This window comes from Symphalangus syndactylus, chromosome 3 (assembly GCF_028878055.3).
Source record: "Symphalangus syndactylus isolate Jambi chromosome 3, NHGRI_mSymSyn1-v2.1_pri, whole genome shotgun sequence".
Classification (NCBI taxonomy): Eukaryota; Metazoa; Chordata; class Mammalia; order Primates; family Hylobatidae; genus Symphalangus; species Symphalangus syndactylus.
Genome location: NC_072425.2, coordinates 21,847,267 through 21,870,562, shown reverse-complemented (window position 1 = coordinate 21,870,562; position 23,296 = coordinate 21,847,267). Strand labels below are relative to the sequence as shown.

The 23,296-nt window shown below is 36.4% G+C and overlaps 1 protein-coding gene across 6 annotated transcripts in view; it reads left to right on the top strand.

Moving 5' to 3' along the window:
- RABGAP1 (RAB GTPase activating protein 1) overlaps positions 1 to 23,296 on the top strand; it is a 174,721-nt gene that overhangs the window by 61,869 nt on the left and 89,556 nt on the right. For all 6 annotated transcript variants that reach the window (XM_055271164.2, XM_055271165.2, XM_063635987.1 and 3 more), the window contains 5 exons: positions 3,185 to 3,295; positions 3,683 to 3,749; positions 4,411 to 4,513; positions 5,713 to 5,882; positions 18,347 to 18,521. In XM_055271164.2, the coding sequence (XP_055127139.1) occupies positions 3,185 to 3,295; positions 3,683 to 3,749; positions 4,411 to 4,513; positions 5,713 to 5,882; positions 18,347 to 18,521 (626 nt within the window). The remainder of the gene's footprint in view (positions 1 to 3,184; positions 3,296 to 3,682; positions 3,750 to 4,410; positions 4,514 to 5,712; positions 5,883 to 18,346; positions 18,522 to 23,296) is intronic.

Here is a 23,296-nt window from a genome sequence, read left to right as displayed (position 1 = left end):
CTATATATATTAGGTTAACACAACAGTACTTTAGATGTATGAAATCCTAGCAAAATATACCTTGGTTTGTCAAATTTAAACTTGTCAAATGCGGTTCCTCTTATCCAGTAATTCTGTAATAGGTATGGGAATGTATCTGCAGAAATAATTACTGAAGTTTTCAAAGAATTATTAACATGAATGTTCTCCAGCATATTGTGTATAATATTAATAGCAAATTTTTAAAGTAGAAATTAAATGTTAAATAGAGTACTAAAACATGTTGGTTTATGGATATTACTTATGCCCTGTCCAACTCATATTTGTGTATAACACAACACAAGATTTACTATGGTTTTACCTTAACATAAATATAGACAAAAGTATGATGAGAATAATTAATGCTCTTCTCATTTCTGAAAAAGTATAATTTTTAAATTATTATTTTGAGACAGAGTTTTGCTCTTGTCACTCAGGCTGGAGTGCGATAGCGTGATCTTGGCTCATTGCAACCTCCTTCTCCCGGGTTCAAGCGATTCTCCTGCTTCAGCCTCCTGAGTCGCTGGGATTATAGGTGCCCGCCACCACGCCTGGCTACTTTTTGTACTTTTAGTAGAGATAGGGTTTCACCATGTTGGCCAGGCTGGTCTCAAACTCCTGACCTCACGTGATCCACCCGCCTCAGCCTCCCAAATTGCTGGGATTACAGGCGTGAGCCACCATGCCTGGCCAATTTTTAAATTATTGTCATTAGAAACCTGCTTCTCCATTTTGCCCATGGGAAAACTGAGCATTTGTTTGTTTGTTGTTGAGACAGGGTCTCATACTTTTTTTTCTTTTTGAGACGGAGTCTCACTCTGTCACCCACGCTGGAGTACAGTGGTGCAATCTCGGCTCACTGCAACCTCTGCCCCCCAGGTTCAAGTGATTCTCCTGCCTCAGCCTCCTAAGTAGCTGGGATTACAGACATGTGCTGCTATGCCCGCCTAATTTTTGTATTTTCAATAGAGACAGGATTTTACCATGTTGGCCAGGCTGGTCTCGAACTCCTGACCTCAAGTGATCCATCTGCCTTGGCCTCCCAAAGTGCTGGGATTCCAAGCATGAGCCACTGTGCCCGACCTAAATTGAGCATTTTCATTCAAAGTACCATTCAAAACACTTCTTTTTTGTTTTACTTAATTCACTAACCATCCTCATGAGATAAACTGGGTAGTTTATATTGTGCTTATTTATAGGTAAACCCAGGGAAATTAAGTCTGGACTTCAGTTTCTTATTTTACACAATAGAAATTAAATACTAAATTCCCTACTTGGATACATTCACATGATGTAGTTATTAGACCAGAAATATAGTCTAGGACCCTGACATTCAGTGAGGTGAACACCCACTGATTACACTCTCCATTCTGCTTCCTGTTACTGCAGCCCTGTAGATTCAGGACACCAGAGACAACTTTCTGTCTGTTGTTGTTGTTTTAAACTGCTAAACAATGGGATTATATTTACTTGAGCATCCAAAGAACATAGAGACCAGTGTATCTATTACAAGTTGAAAACTGAGACCCTTCCATTTCCTTATAGGTGAAAATTCTGTCACAAATATTTGACAGTTTGGTATGCAAAAATTTTCTTTGAACATTTTTGACATTTTTCGAGTTCTTTGCTAAGATTCTTTGATTTTCTAATGGAAGTATTCAAAAATGTTCTTGAATTAGTATCAACAGTAATAAAGTGCAGAAGCTCTTCAAATTAGTATTTCTTCAGGGCTACCTTTAAGTCTGAGTAGGTGTTCAGAGCTTTCATCTAGCCATTTACAGTAGCTACTAATGGTTCTATTGCCATTATCTTAAAGTTGTACAGAAATAAGATACAATTTAGATTTTTTGCATATTGGCTGATGGCCACAGACAGATGTTTACCTTTGAGAACAATGAGCTAGAGAAAGTGGTGTGTGGGAGAATAGGGGATTATTTTGTTAAACTGTCATTTTAAGAACTTTGCTGTGGCTCACATCTGTAATCCCAGCACTTGGGGAGGCTGAGGTGGGAGGATTGCTTGAGCCCATGAGTTCGAGACCAGCCTGGGCAACGTAGCAAGACCCATCTCTACAAAATTTAAAAAATTAGCCAGGCATGGTGGCATGTACCTGTAATCCTAGGTATCCTGGCGGTTGAGGCGGGAAGATAGCTTGAGCCCAGGAGTTTGAGGCTGTAGTGAACTATGAGATTGTGCCACTGTACTGCAGCCTGGGCGACAGATCAAGATCCTGTCTCAAAAAAAGAAAAATAATATTTTTACCTTTTTAATTAAGCTGATGTTTATTAACCTTATCACTAGTTAGTATTTCATAATTATTACACTGGTTTATAACAAAGTTAACAGTGCTTAAGGGAAGTGTTGGGCAACAGCTTATTATTGGCCATATCTTCCTCATTTCTATTACTTTTTAAAGATACCTTGCTTTGAAACTCAAAACTCAAAAGATCTGTGATCAAGTATCTTTTTCTTCATTACATATTTAAGCAAAGAAGGAGATAATAGTCTATCTGTAAAGCCCAGCGATAAATATAAAGGAAAGAATACTTTTTTTGAGTTCTGTATGTCAGATGCCATGAAACGTGCTTTACAGCAACAAAAGAGAAAATTAAGGTTATGTTTTAGGGGGCATAGGAGTGATTTTTCTAGCTTTGTAAATGCTTTAGTGGTTTACCTGCAAATATCATATTTTTTTTTTTTTTTTTTTTTTTTTTGAGATATAGTCTCGCTGTGTCACCCATGCTGGAGTGTAGTGGCACAATCTCGGCTCACTGCAACCTCTGCCTCCCTGGTTCAAGTGATTCTCCTGCCTCAGCCTCCTGAATAGCTGGGACTGTAGGCATGTGCCATCACACCCAGCTAATTTTTGTATTTTTAGTAGAGATGAGGTTTCACCATGTTGCTCAGGCTGGTCTCGAACTCCTGACCTCGAATGATCCACTCACCTCAGCCTCCCAAAGTTCTGGGATTGCAGGTGTAAGCCATAGTGCCTAGACTCAAATGATATTTTCACATCGAGGCGTACAATGATTTTTTTCTTTTTTGTTATTATTTGCAAACCAGGCACAGAAAAGAATCAGAGATTTGAGGTCTTTGTTTAAAAAAATGATTCTAGTATGTGACAAGAAAATGCTTTGCAAAATTAATGAAACATGTTGGTCTACAGTGCAGTTCCCAAAGATAAGGACAGACAGTGCTTTAAACTACGCCAAGGCATTGATAAGAAGATTGTCATCTACGTGCAGCAAACAACTAATAAAGAACTTGCCATTGAAAGGTAAGCATTTTTAGTAAGTTTAGCTTAAATATAAATTTTGGCTTTTATCAATCTAATGGCATAGTTTTACACTGTATTAAAAAATGTATTTCCAAAGTATTTTGTTCCCTAGGAAATTATTTTGTTTACTGAAGTTAGTGCTTCATTACTTTGAAATAGCTACTATAAATAATGAGCTAATATGCTCTCTTCAACTATGTGGTAATAAAAGGCAAACAGAATTAGCTGATCTTGAAGCAAGGATTATTATTTTAGCAACACAAATTTATTGATAATTCTAATGTGTTCTCTTTTCTATCAGCAAGAATTTGTTTTTAAAGTAGCGTAATTTAAATGTTCTTTTGTGTTATCTTTTTTCTTAAATTTATGTCAGATCTTTTTTTGTAGGTGTTTTGGTCTTCTGCTTAGTCCAGGAAAAGATGTACGAAATAGTGACATGCACTTATTAGATTTGGTAAGAATTTATTTTTATGAGAAAGTTACATACTATTTCCTCAGTAAAGGTTGTTTCACTTTTTCTCATCTGAATCTAGTGTTAAAACATGTTTAAGAAGGTGTTCTTGTAAGCTATAAAAACAATATACAAAGATAAGATAATTTCCTTTTTCCTGACTAGCTGTTTACAAGTCTGACTTTGGATAAGCCTTGGTCTGTTAACTGTGTGGTGGTGATAAAATTCTTGTTTAAATATTTGAGTACAGTTGATGTGATAATCAAAAGAGAAAATTTATTAAAGAATTATTTATAGACTGTCATGTATCTTACCAATAGTAGATGTTATTAGTATTATTCCCATTATCTGACAATCTTTATTTTCAAAACTAAAAATTATATGATGATAATTCACGTGAAAGAAGAATTCAACATCGGATTTAGGTTGTGGATTTTCTTAATGTGTATACAATTTGATATTCATAAGCATTTACATATAACTTCAGGACAGTTGCATAAATAATTGGCACATTTTTTACCGTAAATATAATCATTCACATACACATATCCTCTTCCATATTCTTATATTTTTGCAGCTTCTGGTTTTTAAAGGCAGCAAGATGGGGGTTAACTGTTGTTCACTCACTGTGGCATTTGGGTTTATTTTTACTCTTTTTTTCTAGGAATCTATGGGCAAAAGTTCAGATGGAAAGTCCTATGTTATTACGGGGAGCTGGAATCCAAAATCCCCACATTTTCAAGTTGTAAATGAAGAAACTCCTAAAGGTGATACAGATTGTTGACATCATGAACAGAAATTTTAGTCTCAAGAAGAGATGCAAAACTAAGGACCACTTCTTTGACCAATATCCAGTGTTTACCTAATTCTGTTGAAACCAAAGAATTTGAATAGTTCTTCAGTTTATTATTAAATTTGACCTATAAGCAAAGTATCACTTTTTCCCACTTTTCCATCCTTTTTTTCATTTTTTCCTTCCCCTTTTTCTTTTCTATTTATGTGCTTATTTACTTACAGACTTGGAAGTTTTATTTTTGTACAGAGGTAATCCATGCACATAAATGGTTAAAAATTTCAAAGGATTTATAGGGGAAAGTGAGTCTACCACAGTCCCCAGGGCTCCATCCCAAAGGAATCACTGTTAGCAGTTTCTTGTGTAGCTCCTCAAATACTCTATGCATAAAGTATCTGGAAGATACTTTATATGCTCTTTGAATAGCATTTAATAGCTGCATATTATCCCATTCTGAAAATGTAATTTGCTTAATAAATGCCCCTTATTGAGCATTTCCCCCCTTCAGTTTTTTGTTATTAATAGCACTATAGATAAATAGTTAAAGGATACAAACAGACCATTCAAATACCATTGTTAACCAAATTTAAAAGTTGAGAAGTTTCAGTGTTGATAAGGGTGACATAAAGAAGTCATATGCCACTTGTGCGGAACAATCTGACAGTACAGTGGTGTTTTTTTTTTTGGTTTTTTTTTTTTGGGGGGGGACAGAGTCTCACTCTGTCACCCAGGCTGGAATGCAGTGGCACAATCTTGGCTCACTGCGGCCTCCACCTCCCGGGTTTAAGTGATTCTCCTACCTCAGCCTCCCAAGTATCTGGGACTACAGGCATGCACCACCATACCTGGCTAATTTTTGTATTTTTAGTAGAGACCATGTTGGCCAGGCTGGTCTCATGGGCTCAACTGATCTGCCTGCCTTGGTCTCCTGATGACAGTACAGTTTTAAAAGCTTTACAGTATATACTACTGTCAGTTACTTTAAAATAATTCTCAATATGGAATTTGTTTTTGAAACCAGTTATTTGTCTAATTATTTTACGCGTTTAATTGATGGTTCACTTAAGGTATTTTGAAAGTTTATAATAAAAGTAATAGTTTTTATGGAATCTTATGAGCAAATATATTTGTGTTTCTGATTTACCTCTTCAGCCTCTCTCTTTCTTTGTTTAGATAAAGTCCTGTTTATGACCACAGCTGTAGATTTGGTAATAACAGAAGTACAGGAGCCTGTTCGATTTCTCCTGGAGACAAAAGTCCGCGTTTGCTCACCTAATGAAAGATTATTCTGGCCCTTTAGCAAACGCAGTACTACTGAAAATTTCTTTTTGAAACTAAAACAGGTACTGTATTTTTCTGTTAATATAGAAGGGGGGAATAAGAAAGGAGAAATCACGTCTGAGGCTGATTTCTAAGCCCTCAGATCTTTAAACAGTCAAGTGTATTTTAAATATATTAAGAGGAAAAATTATATTTTTCATATTTACCCACCTACTTATCATTTTCATTGCTCTTTGTTTCTTCCCAAAGATCCACATTTCCATTTGGTCTCATTTACTTTCAACCCAAAGAACGGCATTTCTTTTAGTGTAGATCTGCTAAAGATGTATTCTCTTAAACTTCTCTAGATGAAAATGTCTGTTTTTGGCTTTCATCCCAGTAGGATATTTTCACTGGATAGGATTCTGGTTGACTTTTTTTTTTTCTTTAAAGATGTCATTCCTATTCTTCTGGCTTTCATTTTTATTGTTGTTGTTGTTGTTCGTTTGTTTTTGAGACGAAGTCTCGCTCTGTCACCACCCAGGCTGGAGTGCAGTGGCGCAATCTTGGCTCACTGCAACCTCCACCTCCCGGGTTCAAGTGATTTTCCTGCCTCAACCTCCCGAGTAGCTGGGACTACAAGTGTGTGCCAGCATGCCCGACTAATTTTTTTTTGTATTTTTAGTAGAGACAGGGTTTCACCATGTTGGCCAGGCTGGTCTCAAACTCCTCACTTCAGGTGATCCGCCCACCTCAGCCTCCCAAAGTCCTGGGATTACAGACGTGAGCCACCTTGCCTAGCCAGCCCTTCCATTGTTTTTGACGAGAAGTCAGCATTCATTTATGTTATTGTTCCTCTAGGTATAATGTGTCATTTTCTTCTTGCTGCTTTTGAGATTATTTATCTTTGGTTTTCAGATGTTTAACTGTGACATGATTAGGTACGGTTTTCTTTCGGTTTATCCTGCTTGGGATTTGTTGGGGTTCTTGCATTTTTAAATTTATGCTTTTATTTTTAATTTTTTAATTTTTTTTTTTTAACCAGATTTGGGGAAAATCTGGCCCATTATTTCTTAAACTTTTTTTCCTGCCCATCTCTCTTCTCTTTGGCTCTGGGATTGTAATTATGTATATTTTAGAGCTTTTGATATCTCTGAGGCTCTATTTTTTCCCAGTCTTTTTTCTGTTTTCTTCAGATGGGATACTTTCTATTAATATGTCTTTAAGTTCACTGATTTTTATCAACTTCTAATCTGTTAGAGTCATTCAATGAATTTTAAAAACATTTTCTATATTTTTTATTTTTAAAAGGTCTGTTTGGGTTTTTTTAATCTCTGTTTTCTCTTGATTTCCTATTCTTTTACATTGAGCAGGTTTTCTTTTAAATCCTTAAGCATAATTACAGTACAGCCACTTCAGAATTTTGCCTGCTAATTTTCATGTGTGATGATGCACATTTTTGTTTCTTTGTAATTTTGGATTACAAGTTAAACATCTTAAGTGATACATTGTAGAGACTGTATTCTGTTACTTTCTTCCGAAGAGTCTTGATTTTTTTTTTTTTTTTTTTTAAATCAGGCAGTTAACTTGATCAAAGTTAAACTTCATACTCTGTCTTTTCTCTGGGTGGGTAGCAGCTAAAATCTCTGTTCCAGTCTTTTACTCTTTTTTGGCCCCCAGTTGTTCTACCACCTACTGCTTCCATTTTTACTTTCCTTTGTAGCAAAACTCCTTGGAAGATATCAAGGTCACTACTGATTTAAATTGCTAATCTGAGTCCTCATCTTGACCTGTCTGTAGCATTTGCGATAGATGATTACTTTCTTTTCCTTACTTTCTTTTCCTTACTTTCTTTTCCTTAAAGCTCCTCTTTCTCTTACTTCTCAGGATATCTCAAACTTAACATTTCCAAAAAGGTTTATTATCTCATCTCCATCTAATCACTTCTCACCAGCTAGAGTACAATAATCCTCATCTGAGTCATCATTTATAGCAATAGCCTTTTTTTTTTTCTTTTTTAAAATATAGATGGGGATTTGCCATGTAGCCCAGGCTGGTCTTGACCTCCTGGGCTCAAGAAGTCTGCCTACCTCAACCTCCCAAAGTACTGGGATTATAAGGCATGAGCCACCACACCTGGCCTAGCAGTAGCCTCTTTACCCATCATACTGTTTCTGTCTTTGTCCCCTCTTGATTTCTTTTCAACATAATAGTAGCCTAAGGTCAGATCTTATTACTTTTCTGCATAAAACCCTCCAGCCTTGTTTTACTCAATAAAAGCCAAAGTTTTACTCCGTAAAAGCCAAAGTGCTGGGATTACAGGCTTGAGTCACCGCGCCTGACCTTATTTTTTATATAGTAGAGACGGGGTTTCACTATGTTGGCCAGGTTGGTCTCGAACTCCTGACCTTGTGATCCACCTGCCTCGGCCTCCCAGAGTGCTGGGATTACAGGTGGGAGCCACCTCGCCTGGCCCTATTTTTTATTTTTTTAACCAGACTTTTACATACTGATAATGCCATGTAACATACTTTTATATTGTTTATTATCTATTTTGTATATTAGAGTCCTCTACTAAGGAGAGATTCTTAATCTCTCTTATTCGCTGACTTATCCCAAGTACCTGGAACGTAGTAGTTCTCAATAAATATATGTTGAATTGATTTTATTTACATGCAACTTCTGTTTTCTATTATATAAAATGAAAGTGTTGTATGTGGGGCTTACTTGAATATACTTTTCCATATTACATTTTTTTATTTCAATAGCAAGAATTTTGATTCTCGTGTACCCAAATTAGCCCTATTGGGTATATTTAGAAAAAGGAAATAAGCAGAGCAGGCATGGACACTTCTTTTCAGTGTTGTCCTAAGAAACAGAAAGTAAACCTGAGTCCCAGCACTATTCTTCCAGCTCTTCGTTGTAGCAGGAGCAGAGGATTAGCACGGGGTCATCATCTAGAACTTGAATTTGTAGTCAGAGCACATGGATTTTACCGCTAGCTTGTTAACTTTGAGCAAGTTCCCTCAACTCTCTGAGTCTCAGTTTACTAAATTGTAAACTGGCAGCATAATAGAATCTTCCTCATAGTGCTATTGTGGCATTAAATGAAAAACTATACAACATGCTTAGAATAGTTCCCAGTACATAGTAAGTTCTCTCTACATATTTGCTGTTATTATTGAGAAGGATTATACAACCTCTGTGGGACACCAAATTAATAAAAAAGCACTAAGTCATGAAATCAGAACAGCATTGATTATTTAGATGGAGGGTGAACCCTGGGACAAAAAAGCATCAGAAACGAAACCAGTTTACAAACATCAGTTTGAAAGTTTAGAGATTAAGAGAGAATGATCTTTAAATGTTTCTAGGCCGGGCACGGTGGCTCACGCTTGTAATCCCAGCACTTTGGGAGGCCGAGGCGGGCGGATCACGAGGTCAGGAGATCAAGACCACGGTGAAACCCCGTCTCTACTAAAAAATACAAAAAATTAGCCGGGCGTGGTGGCGGGCGTCTGTAGTCCCAGCTACTCGGAGAGGCTGAGGCAGGAGAATGGCGTGAACCCAGGAGGCGGAGCTTGCAGTGAGCCGAGATCGCGCCACTGCACTCCAGCTTGGGCGACAGAGCGAGACTCCGTCTCAAAAAATAAAATAAAATAAAAATAAATGTTTCTAGATGGTCTGTAATCCCAGCCTTTGGGAGGCCGAGGCGAGCGGATCACCTGAGGTTGGGAGTTTGAGACCAGCCTGACCAACATGGAGAAACCCCGTCTCTACTAAAAATAAAAATTAGCCAGGCATGGTGGTGCACGCCTGTTATCCCAGCTACTTGGGAGGCTGAGACAAGAGAATTGCTTGAACCCGGGAGGTGGAGGTTGCATTGAGCTAAGATCATAGCATCGCACTCCAGCCTGGGCAACAAGAGCAAAACTCCGTCAAAAAAAAAAAAAAAAAAAAGTTTCTAGATGGTAAATAGAAATTGGTTGTATATATATTTTTATTATATATATATATATATTTTTTTTTTTTTACTTACTGACCTGAGAATAGTTGTATAATAATTTTTAGTAAAAGTTGTATGTAAAAATAGTTCTGTTTAATTAGTGTTCCAACCCTTTAATCTCATTTTAGTGAGCATAAATAAGATTCCCCGATCTTGCATTTCCTTTTGACATCTAATGTTATACAACCTTGGATTCAAAGACTGCATGGGTTGAGTATAGAAGAATATTATCTTTCTATGGAAACAAATTTATTTAATTTTATTTTTAAAAATTTATTTTTTATTTTTAGCAACCATAATCAGAGCTGTATGTTAATTCAATGTAAAACTTTTAAAATATTCTCATACAGTATGTTATTCAAATAATAACATAACTTCTATTAATAACTTAATTTTTTTTTAGTTAGGCTAAAAAATGACTTGACAGGGTACACTAGCCAAAAACATACCTGAGATGCAGCCTAAGAGACTGCTCTGGACTCTTTGTTAAGGCTACAAACTAAACTTAAGCCGAGTTTTCACTGTTTTCTTTGCAAAAAGCAGAAGTGTGTACGTGGAAGCTCGGGGGAGAGCAGGAAATTCCTGATGATAATCTTTTATTTTTCTCCTTATTTGGATAAGTCTTTGTGTTTGTGTGGGGATTTAGGCGGAGTGCTAGGGAGTGGGAAAGGAGAGGTAGAATGGGAAGAATTTGAACAACTTTTCGCTGTCTTAAAGCATTTAGAACACTGTTAATCTCACCCCTTGTAACTTAATAAACTAAATTTATTCCCTCTTTTACATTCATGGCATTAAAAAGTAATTGAGGTTCAACTGTGACCATCACTGTTTTGGCTACTTCACTTTTTAAAATCTTACATAGTTTCACAGTGATTCAATGAGGATAAATAGTGTTTTCACTTTATAAATGAGGAAACTGAGTTCCAAAGATATTTAGCAGTAGATTTTATGGGATGTTAATATGAACAAAACATATATCTAAGCCTTTTAAAAGTCTCAGCCAGGACACTCTCCAGAGAAACATGCTACTTTTGTCTTTTCATCTATAAGAGTATTTTTAGGATTTACTGAAATTAAGCATAATTTAAAATTTTAACCATTTTCAGTTCTCCTTAGACTGAAAAGGAAACAATGCTACAAAGCAAATTTAAGAATATACAACATACAGCATTTCTGTTTTTTGCTTCCAGTGTAGGAAAACAATATGTAAATGCTTTTTAAGATGTGTGTAAAAATCGATTCTTTTTCCTTTCACTAAAATTATCTGGTGACTCAGCAATTCCTTTTATCCTGGAAGGCTTCCCATCTGTGAGACTGTTATATTAAGATAGCATCATAGTAGAGAAGAAACCAAAAATTAGTAGGGACAGGAGGATTGCTTTGTTGGACTTAAATTTTCTTATGCTACTTACTGAAAGAGCAAGAAAATGATCTAATGAATAGATTTTCCAATAGTGACATAAGGCGAACAAAAGACCAATTAAACATTCTTAGAACTATAGAATAATGTAATTTTTATTGCCGATTAAACTATAGGGGTCTTAAAATCTTTCATAAAATTACTGTTGTATAAATGAAGAAGCTGATATCTGAAAGACTAAGTGGTATGGCCAAGGTTGTACAGATAATTAGTATAACTATAACTGGATACCCGGGCCTCTTATTTTAATTTGCTGAGAGTGTATGTGTGTGGCACACACATTCCTCTCAAGATAAAAATGTCCAAATGCTTTCCACTCCACTGCTGAACTGAGAGGTGTGTGATATTAGGTTGTTCCAGTATTTCTGATGGGAAGTGTGATCACTTAATTAAGGTGGTGACCACTGGATCTCTCCTTTGAAAAATAGGGTTTTTCTTGACACTTAGCAAGTAATCTTTGGGGCTGACACTGGCAACTTCCAAATATCCTGTTTCTCAACAACGTCTTTTTTGGTTTTTTTTTTCCTTCACTTTGTCGCCCAGCCTGGAGTGCAGTGTCAAAAGCACGGCTCACTACATCCTTGACCTCCTGGGCTCAAGTGATCCTCCTGCTTCAGCCTCCCAAGTAGCTGGGATCAAGGTGCACCACCATGCCTGGCTAATTTTTTAATTTTTTGGAGAGACGGAGTTTCACCATGTTGCCCAGGCTGATCTCAAACTGGAGTTCAAATGATACTCCCACCTCAGCCTCCCAAAGTGCCGAGATTATAGGCATGAGCCACTATGCCCAGCCAATAACTAATTAACTAATATTTTTAGTATCTGTTGGTGATACTTACCTGATTCAGTTGAGTTCATTCACATATTTTCAATAATAATTTGACATTACAGGATTTTCTTTTAAAAATATTTATATGCATATATTTTATTTACAGTAACAGTATAATTTATTTGCCTTATCTTCATCAAAATCTAAAAAAGTCAGCCAGGCACGGTGGCTCATGCCTGTAATCCCAGCACTTTGGAAGGCCGAGGCAGATGGATCACCTGAGGTCAGGAGTTGAAGACCAGCCTGACCAACATGGCGAAACCCCGTCTCTATTAAAAATACAAAATTAGCTGGGTGTGGTGGTGCACATCTGTAATCCCAGCTACTCGGAAGGCTGAGGCAGGAGAATCACTTGAACCTGGGAGGTAGAAGTTGCAGTGAGCCGAGATTGCACCATTGCACTCCAGCCCGGGCAACAAGAGTGAAACTCCATCTCAAAAAAAATAAAAAATAAAAAAGTCTTGCAGTTAATAATAGAATTATTGGGTGAAATTTAAGATTTTATGGAACTTCTTTTTGTCCTTTGAATATGTTTCAGTAAGATTATAAAATGGTTGGTGTTTAAAAATCACTGAGAATAATTTTTTATTGTGGTTCTGTTACCATTTGACATATAGTTAGGTTCATTTGTTTCCATTTATTTTAGCTTAGGGCTTGGGATTTTTTTTTCCTTTTTATTTTTTTGAATATATATAATACTTATAAATGTCATAATTATGTAGAAATGTATACTCGGAAGTCTGCTTCCATTTGTATCTCCTTACCCCCATACCCATAGATAATAATTATTATTGGTTTATGGTTTATTATCCTGATTTCATTTTTGTGAAGATAAAATTCTATATATTTTTAACTTCCTTCTGAAATAAAAATTAGGATACTCCATATGTCTTATCCTGTACATTGCTTTTTAAACTTAATATATCCTGGGGATCATTCCACAACAGTACATAGAGATTTCCTCATTTCCGTTTTAATGGCTATTTAGTACTGTCCTATTTGGATGAACTATGGGCTTTTCAACCAGTCCGCTATTGATGGACACTTGAACTGGTTTCCAGTCATTTGCTGTTCCAAATAATGTTGCAATGTGGAATCTTATGTATGTGTTATTTTGATTTTATGAAAGTGCATCTTAGAATAGATTTCTATTAGTATAATCACTGACACATAAGGTGAATGTATATATGCTATTGTTGGCCGGGTGCGGTGGCTCACGCTTGTAATCCCAGCACTTTGGGAGGCTGAGGCAGGCGGATCACGAGGTCAGGAGATCGAGACCACAGTGAAACCCCGTCTCTACTAAAAATACAAAAAATTAGCTGGGCGTGGTGGCGGGCGCCTGTAGTCCCAGCTACTCGGAGAGGCTGAGGCAGGAGAATGGCGTGAACCCTGGAGGCGGAGCTTGCAGTGAGCCGAGATTGCGCCACTGCACTCCAGCCTGGGCGACAGAGCGAGACTCCATCTCAAAAAAAAAAAAAAAAAGTTATATGCTATTGTTATATTTGCCAAATTCCCTTCTGTAGAAGGTGTAACCATGGACAGGGTATGAGAATACCTGTTTCTCTGCAGGCTTGTCGAGTGTGTGGTCAGACTTAAGGATCTGTGAGGCAGTGGTATCTAAGAGTAGTTTTAGTTTATTCTCTGCCTTTTTAACGTATAAGGGTGACTTTTCTGTGAATTTCCTATTCATATCTTTTGCTCATTTTTCTCTTTGACTTTGGTCTTTTTTGTCTTTATTTTCAGAACCTCTTTGTATATTCAAGAGATTGAGCCTTTGAGATATGATATTCCTCCCAGTTTGTCACTTATCTTTTAACTTACATCATGGTGATTCTTTTTGGGTTTGTCATGCAGTTTCTTCTTATGTACTTGAATATATCAATATTTTCTTTTAAACCTTTCTGGATTTGGGATCATAGTTAGAAACGCTTTCCTAACTCCAAAGTTACAAAAAGAATACACTCTTCTGTTACTCTCTTGTTACTTATATGGTTTCATTTTACTCTTTTAGATTTCTGATTCATTAGTATTTTATTCTGATGTACTCTGGTATATAGCATGAAGTGTGGATTTGATTTAATCTTTTTCCAATGGCTATTCTCTTGTCCCAACATTCATTAAAAACTATTAACTTTTCTACCCAGTGATTTGAAATGCTACACTTACCATATATGAAATTTCCATGTGTGTTTGAACCTCTTTCTGGTATTTATATTCTGTTCCACTGGTCTTGCATTAGAATCACACGGTTGTAATTATGTAGACTTTATTTTTATTTATTTATTTATTTATTTTGAGATGGGTCTCACTCTGTCAACCCGAGCTGGAGTGCAATGGTGTGATCTCGGCTCACTGCAGCCTCCATCTCCTTGGTTTAAGCAATTCTCCCACCTCAGCCTCCAGAGTAGCTGGGATTACAGGGGCGCACCACCACGCCTGGCTAATTTTTTTGCATTTTTAACAGAGATGAGGTTTTACCATGTTGGTTAGGGTAGTCTCGAACTCCTGGACTCAGGTGATCCACCCGCCTCAGCCTCCTAAAGTACTGGAATTACAGGCGTGAGCCATTGCACCTGACAATGTGTAGACTTTATAATATGTTTTTATATCTGGTAGGTCTACCTTCCCTCCTCAAATACTCCTTTTTGTGGGTTTTCCTGGATTTTCTTACATATTTTTCATATAAACTTTATGTTCAACTTGTGTAGCTCTGGAAAAAAAAAACTACTGGTGTTTTTCATTTGTGGGTTTTTTTTTTTTTTTTTAAAGACAGAGTCTCGCTATGGAGTGCAGTGGCACGATCCTGGCTCACTGCAACCTCCGCCACCCAGGTTCAAGCGATTCTCCTGCCTCAGCCTCCAGAGTAGCTGGGATTACAGGCATGTGCTGCCAGGCCCAGCTGATTTTTTGTATTTTTAGTACAGATGGGCCTTCACTATGTTGGCCAGGCTAGTCTTGAACTCCTGGCCTCAAGTAATCCACTTGCCTAGGCCTCCCAAAGTGCTGGGATTACGGGCGTGAGCGACTGAGCCTGGCTTTTTTTTTTTTTTTCCAAGACAGAGTCTTGCTCTATTACATAGGCTGGAGTACAGTGGAACAATCTCAGCTCACTGCAGCCTCTGCCTCCTGGGCCCAAGTGATCCTCCGGTCTCAGCCTTCTGAGTAGCTGGGACCACAGGTGTGCGCCACCACACCTGGCTAAGTTTTTGTATTTTTTTTTTTTTTTTTTTTTTTTTTTAAGAAAGAGATGGGCTTTTGCCTTTGTTGCCCAGGCTGATCTCAAACACCTGGGCTCAAGTGATCTGCCCACCTCGGTCTCCCAAAATGTGCAGCCTCCCAAAGTATTGGGATTACAGGCATGAGCCATCATGCCTGGCCACTATTGATGTTTTTATTGGGGAAAATTGACATCTTTATGATGTTGAGTCATCTTATCCAGGAACATGGGATGTCTTTCCATTTATTCAAGTCTACCCTTTTTTTGTCTCTTCTGAGTGCTTTTAGTTATTCTATATGTTTATAACACATATATTTCATAAATATAAGATATATAATTTAAAAACCTGTTTAAATTTTATATATAATTTAAAACCTATGTTTAAATTATATAATTTAAAACCTGTTTAAATTATATAATTTAAAACCTGTTTAAATTATATAATTTAAAACCTGTTTAAATTATATAATTTAAAACCTATGTTTAAATTATATAATTTAAAACCTATGTTTAAATTATATAATTTAAAACCTATGTTTAAATTATATAATTTAAAACCTATGTTTAAATTATGTAATTTAAAACCTATGTTTAAAATTATGTAATTTAAAACCTATGTTTAAATTATGTAATTTAAAACCTATGTTTAAATTATATAATTTAAAACCTATGTTTAAATTATATAATTTAAAACCTATGTTTAAATTATATGTATAACTTAATATATAAAAGTTTTATATTTAACATATGTAATTCAAAAAGCTTTTTACTATACAAAATTCAAACATATGCAGAAATTGTTAAATAGTATAATGAATCCCCATGTACTGTTACCCAGCTTCAACAATTAACATTTTTCATAGTTAGAGTCCTTGACTTACAAGTTTGGTCCGGTAATTGACTGTATTTATCTGACTTCAAAAGGCAGCATGTCCTTTGGTCATTATGACATACAGAAGAGTTTCTAAGTGGACCACGTTAGTTTGTTTATTTTTAAGATAAAGAGCTATTGCTGGCCGGGCACAGTGGCTCATGTTTGTAATCCCAGCACTTTGGGAGGCCGAGGCGGGTAAATCATGAGACCAGCCTAGCCAACATGGTGAAACCCCGTCTCTACTAAAAATACAAAAAATTAGCTGAGCATAGTGGCGGACTCCTGTAATCCCAGCTGTTCGGGTGGCTGAGACAGGAGAATCGCTTGAACCCAGGAAGCGGAGGTTGCAGTGAGCCGAGATCACGCCACTGCACTCCAGCCTTGGTGACAGAGGGAGACTCCATCTCAAAAAAAAAAAAAAAGGAGCTATTGCTGATCTTTGAACTGTTTAGGATACCAATCGTCTGATGTTTCAAAGAGCAATTTATAACAAAACAAAAATTTTAAATTCTCTTTCTTATTAAAGTATAATTTTCAAGAGTTAAAAATCATAATTATCAATTTAGAATGAACATGTATCAAATATTCTAATTCAGTGTATTAATTAATGAGAGAACCAGAAAGGTAGCAAAACTCTGAGTACTTGAGGAACTTGGATTTACATGATCCTTCCTTTCAAAAAAAGAATGTTACAATAAGATTACTAGGTTAGAAATAAAACTGGTTAATGTCCTATAGGTAACTTTCGGGTTATATTTTCTCTTGGACAGAAATCATTTGCATATCTCCTGGACACAAATCTATAGGTTAACATGTAACTTCAGAGTCTGAGTCCTTAATTAATAGTAAGTAGCTAAGTCAAAATGGCATATTCATCTAGAAAATTAAGTAATCCTCGGGTGGACATGTTAAACCAAAGTTGACAGACTACAGCCTGTAAGTCAAACCTGGCCTGTCACTTGTTTTTGTAAATAAAGTTCTATTGGAACACAGCCAAACTCATTTATTGTCTGGCTGCTTTTGCACTGTAACAGCAGAGTTGTGTAGTTGCAATAGAGACAACTGGCCCATATAGCCTAAAATGTTTACTATTTGGCCCTTTACAGAAAAGCTTACTGACTTCTGTATTAAACACTGCTTCAGGATGATATTGAAAGAGCGTGTTGCCACTATCTTGCTTACTTCCATGATAGGGTTAATTTTTTTTAAGAACCCAAATGAACATTGCAATGATAAAAATCTGCTCTGGCTGATATTTCTATAGCTAATGAACATCTTATTCCCCCATCTCCCTTTCTGTGTTTTTACTTTGGTATGTGTGTATATATATATTTTTGTATAGCCACCTTTCTAGTTTTCTCTGTACGTTTTCCTATAGCTCTCCCTTTTTATGCTTCCTTATATTTCATGCTACCTTCCTTATATGGAAGGAAGAATGTTAATATACTTACTTACATGTAATATGGAATGTTAATGTACTTACAATATGTATTGTAGTGTAAAGTTTTATATCCCTGGTTTAAATTTTTAATTTAGGTCAGTTTAAATTATATGTTTGCCTCAAAATAAAACCAAAATACAATCAATTGGAGTAGTCAATATTTTTGTGGTTACTGTTGATGTGTTCTCTGCCATTCACCTCCCCCTGACCCCACTCCAACTCCAAGTTGTAGCTTTCAGTTGAAGAAAAAGTTCTCTACACTGTTTTAAGCAAAAGGAGTGGGGATGAAACACTGGAACATTAGAAGTAAGATAATTTTCTTAGTCTTAAAGTTTATGTTTTAGGGTAATTTAAAACACTTTTTCTGTATAGTTTTATATAGGAAACCTTGAAGGATGCCTTAACTAATTTGGGAGATACAGAACTGTTAGTTCTTTAGTTGACATTGGCTAAACATTGGTAGTTGGATATTTGACAATATGGTTTGAAGACAAACCAATATGGTTTGAAGCAGAACTAGAGTACTGCTCAGTAAATGCCCAATTTTCCTAAGAATTTTAAGATCTAAACATATGCTTTTCTATTTTAAAAAGTTACTTTTAATGTAGATACTCAAAAAAAATCATTTATTTTCACATCCTGTATGAAATCAGAAGTGATTGCAGTGAGCCAAGATCACTGCAATTAAAAACACTGCAATTAATTAAAAACATAAAGAATTTTACTGCTTAATAAATAATATTTTTTCATCTTCAAGATAAAGCAAAAGGAGAGAAAGAATAATACTGACACTTTATATGAAGTTGTATGCTTGGAAAGTGAATCAGAAAGAGAGAGGAGGAAAACTACAGCCAGTCCTTCAGTTCGCCTGCCACAGTCTGGATCACAGAGTTCAGTGATACCTTCTCCTCCAGAAGATGATGAAGAGGAAGGTAAACTATAGGGATAGCTTAATTTATTTTTGGAGGTGGAGGACCGTGCAGACTATTAAAATCATATCAGGGGATTGATAATGTGATATGGCATTTATAATTCATTTAATGAATTCCTTATGGGAGTTTACTATATGTAAGTAGCTGTGGGAGATTTAAAAATGATTAACATTGAGTTTTCTTTAAGATACTTGTAACCCAGTTGGAAAAATGAGATTTATAATTAGCTCCTTCTAAACAGTCAGTGTAGTGCTAGCTTGGTATATTAGTACATTTTTTTTTAGAACAAGTTTGACACAGCTTACACCTAAAGAAATGTTCCTATCTCAACACATTAATTTTGCAGGAACAAATTCACTTTGCCAAAATGTGGCTTGCACAAATGACCCTTTTTACCAAATATATTTATAAATATATACGTTTATATATTACTATGTTTTACACTGATAAACATTAAGAATCCACTGGTTCTTTGTTTTTTTTTTTTTTTCTGGCTAAATCTATTGAATTAATCTGTCATTCTCTATTAAAAGATATAATTACCTTTTAATGAGGCATGAAGAAAGGGGGCCACAGGAAACATGAATGAGAGTCATTTTCTAATTTCTAACTTAGTACCAGGGCTTTGAATTTAATGGAAGAAAACCTGATTACAATATGAGATCATGTGAGCCATGTATCTATATGTGAAGCTCACAGGAAATGTTCTGGAAATTCATAGAGGAGAATTCGGTTTTCATTGTGGGGAATGTTGTGGGGCATCATAAAGAGTAGTTTTTCAGTTGGGACTTTTAAGTGCAAGGAGAATCTAGTAGTCATCAGTGGAGTTCCTTGGAATTTCTAGTTAAGAAGTTGCATTAACAAAAGCATGGGGATGGCAAGAATGATTGATTTGGTTAAATGAAATATATATCCATGAAACATTTATCCATGTACTTTCTTCAAGTTTAGAGTGAGCACTGACTTTCTTCATGTTTAGAGTGAGCACTGAGTTTCCAATACCTACTGTTTGCTATAACTCCCATTGCCCTTATGATTAATCAATTGAGCATCATTTATTAGTAATACTAATGGCCACCAATTACTAAGTGCTTAATATGTATTAAGTAGGTATATAATCCTCATGATAATCCTGAAAAATAGGATTTATTGTTAACCTAACTTTGCACATAAAGAAATGGAATCTGGCCAGGCGCAGTGGCTCATGGCTGTAATCCCAGCATGGGAGGCTGAGGTGGGAGGATCACTTGAAGTCAGGAGTTTGAGACCAGTCTGGCCAACATGGTGAAACCCTGTCTCTACTAAATACAAAAAATTAGCTGGGTGTGATGGCGCATGCCTGTACTCCTAGCTGCTTGAGAGGCTGAGGCAGGAGAGTTGATTGTACCCAGGAGGTGGAGGTTGCAGTGAGCCAAGGTTGCGCCGTTGCACTCCAGCCTGGGCAACAAGAGCAAAACTCTGTCTCAAAAAAAAAAAAAAAAAAGAAATGGAATCTCAGAAAAGTGAATTTGCCCAAGGTTACACAGATAGAAATTGGCAGAGTCAGGATTTGGATCTAGGTCTGTGAGTCCACAGTCATAGCTGTAGTCTATCATCATCTCTTGCATTTAGTTCACATAAAGCATTTTGAAGTATGGAAAAAGCACATGTATTGTTTTTGATGTCAGAGATGCAATTCAGAGTCCCCCCTGGAGAGCCAATTTAAGTCATATGTTATATCTGGGAAAGGTGGATTGTTCCCGCTGTTTGAAATTGTCTGTTGTGTAACAGTCTTGAGGTTTGCAGTTTCTCTTCTAGGTCAACACTGGTTAAGATGACAGAATGGGTAAAAGTTTACATAACTTTCCTCTCTTAACACTCAGCAATAAAAACAAAACAAACACAAAAACTGAGAAAGACACTATTATGAAACCAGAGAATGCTCAAATCTTCATACCACAGATTTTGAGGAGTATCTGCTGGTTACAAAGAAATCTGGGCCCGACTAAAGGTTCCTCAGGACTGACATCAAGTTTTAATTTATAGCAGACATACCTTTTTTAAAATAAAATTTTAGGGGGTTCAGAAGGCCTGTACTGATAGTTCTTAACTAGGGAGAGATAAGGACTAATGGCAGTGTGTACCCCTTGGGGGAAATCATGGAACACTAGAACATAAGCTCTGTGAAGGAAAAGAGTGTGTTTGCTTTTGCCTCATGTTGTTCCCTAGTGTATACCACAACATCTGATATGTAGTAGGTGCTCAGTAAATATTGGCAGTATCGGTAACCCCCTAGGATTCATTTTTATAGTGAAGAGTTAATAACAGGAGAACTGGGACTAAAGAAAACTGTATAGCCATGCTATCTTTTAATTCTCCCTAACCCAATGTACAAACCAGAGAAACCATTCCTGCTGTGATTGTTTGCTTCCAGGGAAGAAATGATTACATTTCTCTCGAGAGGCTTCTTACCCATAAGACATTTGGCAGAAACCCAGAAATTATAAAGGGGACATGTTTAGAAGCATCATTCTGAAACTGAGATGCCTGTCCTACCCCTGCCTTAGGCAGATGGGTTCTTAACACAGACTTTAAACTACTACTACCCAGATTTATTGAAAGCATCCAAAATGTGGAAGAGAATTTTGTAAGAAAAAGTTTTTCTAATATTTTTGAAGAAATTATCATCCCTTCTAAATTTTAGTACATTTTTCATAGTCACCTTTCCCCAGAGTTGTATTTAGTATATTGGTGTTTTAATAAATGGAAAATTACTTGAGAGATTAGAAAGTAGGGCCAGTCTTGCAAGGTAGTGAAGTTGGGGACATTTACCTTAGTGCCCTTGAGCCTTTCTTTTTTTTTTTGAGACGGAGTCTCGCTGTGTTGCCCAGACTGGAGTACAATGGCACAATGTCGGCTCACTGCAACCTCCGCCTCCTGGGTTCAAGTGATTCTCCTGCCTAAACCTCCTGAGTAGCTGCGATTACAGGTGCCCACACCACGCCTAGCTAATTTTTGTATGTTTTAGTAGAGATGGGGTTTCACCAGGTTGGCCAGGCTTGTCTCAAACTCCTGACCTCAGATGATCCACCCACTTTGGCCTCCCGAAGTGCTGGGATTACAGGCGTGAGCCACCGTGCCTGGCCTAGCCTTTTCTCTTCTTTATTTATCCATATACAGAAGATCTCTCACATTCTGTCTATCATCTTCCATGTCTCACCAGCAAAACTGATAATAATGTCCAAAGTATTATAATATAAAGAAGTTCAATAAGAAGTATCACAGATTTCTGAGTCTTTAAAATTAGTGCTTTCAGAGAATTGCTGTCTCTGTTGGGGATGCAGATTCAACATGTAGTCATTAGAGGTGTAAAGATCCAAACTTTGTTTAGGCAAGTTAAGCTAAAAAATAAAAACAAAATCTAGAAAGAGCATTGGTAAAGATCCACGGAAACAAGCACTGTTGTAACCCAGTTAGTGGAACCGTAAATTGGTAGAACGTTTTGGAAGTCAGTTTGTCGGAAATTTTCAGTATTCTTAAAAATATGCATTCTTTTTAAAACTGAGAAAGTCAGTTTCTGGGCATAAACCTGATGAAAGCAATGAGATATATTCATCCTGATTCCGTTTGTAGCAAAAAGTTAAAAATTCTTTGAGTGTCAAACAAGAGGATTAAGTAGATATCTTAGTCCATGTTTATTCTCTACTTTTATTATGCTTTTAAGTTCCTCTCATGCCTTGATCAGTGCCACTTTTTTCACTGTCTTCATATCTTATAATCTCTAACTTCTGACTTGAATTTACTTTCCTTAATTGAATTAAATTAGAAATGATTTAATTTGGCCTTTTAAAGTATGTTTGTGTTTTCTTTTATAAATTATTTCCCATTTTAGAAAATTTAGAAAGTCATAAAAACAAAAGAGCAGAGAAGAATACCAATCATAACTTCATCACTCAGAGGGAACAATTGTTAGTGTTTGGTATAGTTTATACCTATCTGTTTTCTATTTTATAACATAGATTAGATCATAATGAATATTAAGCTCTTTGTATTTTCATTTTATACCGTATTTTGCCATATCATTTGTATTAGTCCATTCTCATACTGCTAATAAAGACATACCTTACCGAGACTGAGTAATTTATAAAGAAAAGAGGTTTAATTTTTTTTTTTTTTTTTTTTTTTTTTTTTTGAGAGAGTCTTGCTCTGTTGCCCAGGCTGGAGTTCTGTGGTGTGATCTCGGCTCACTGCAAAATTTATAAAGAAAAGAGGCTTAATTGATTCACAGCTCTGCAGGGCTGGGGAGGCCTCAGGAAACTTAGAATCATGGCAGAAGGGGAAGCAAACATGTCCTTCTTCACATGGCAGCAGGAAAGAGAAGAATGAGTGCCAGCCGGGGAAATGCCAGATGCTTATAAAACCATCAGATCTCATGAGAACTCACTGTCATGAGAACAGCATGGGGGAAACCGCCCCCATGATTCAGTTACCTCCCTTTGGGTCCTTCCCATGACACGTGGGATTATGGGAACTGCAATTCAAGATGAGATTTGGGTGGGGACACAGAGCCAAACCATATCATTATTATATAAACATAAATGTCAACATGCAATTGCATTATGTACATATATTATAATTTCTTCAACCATTCTCTACTCCTATTGTTGGACACTTAGGTAGTTTGAAATTTTTTAAGTGTTTTAAATAAGACTTACATATTTTCAGGCCGGGCGCGGTGGCTCACGCCTGTAATCCCAGCACTTTGGGAGGCCGAGGCGGGCGGATCACGAGGTCAG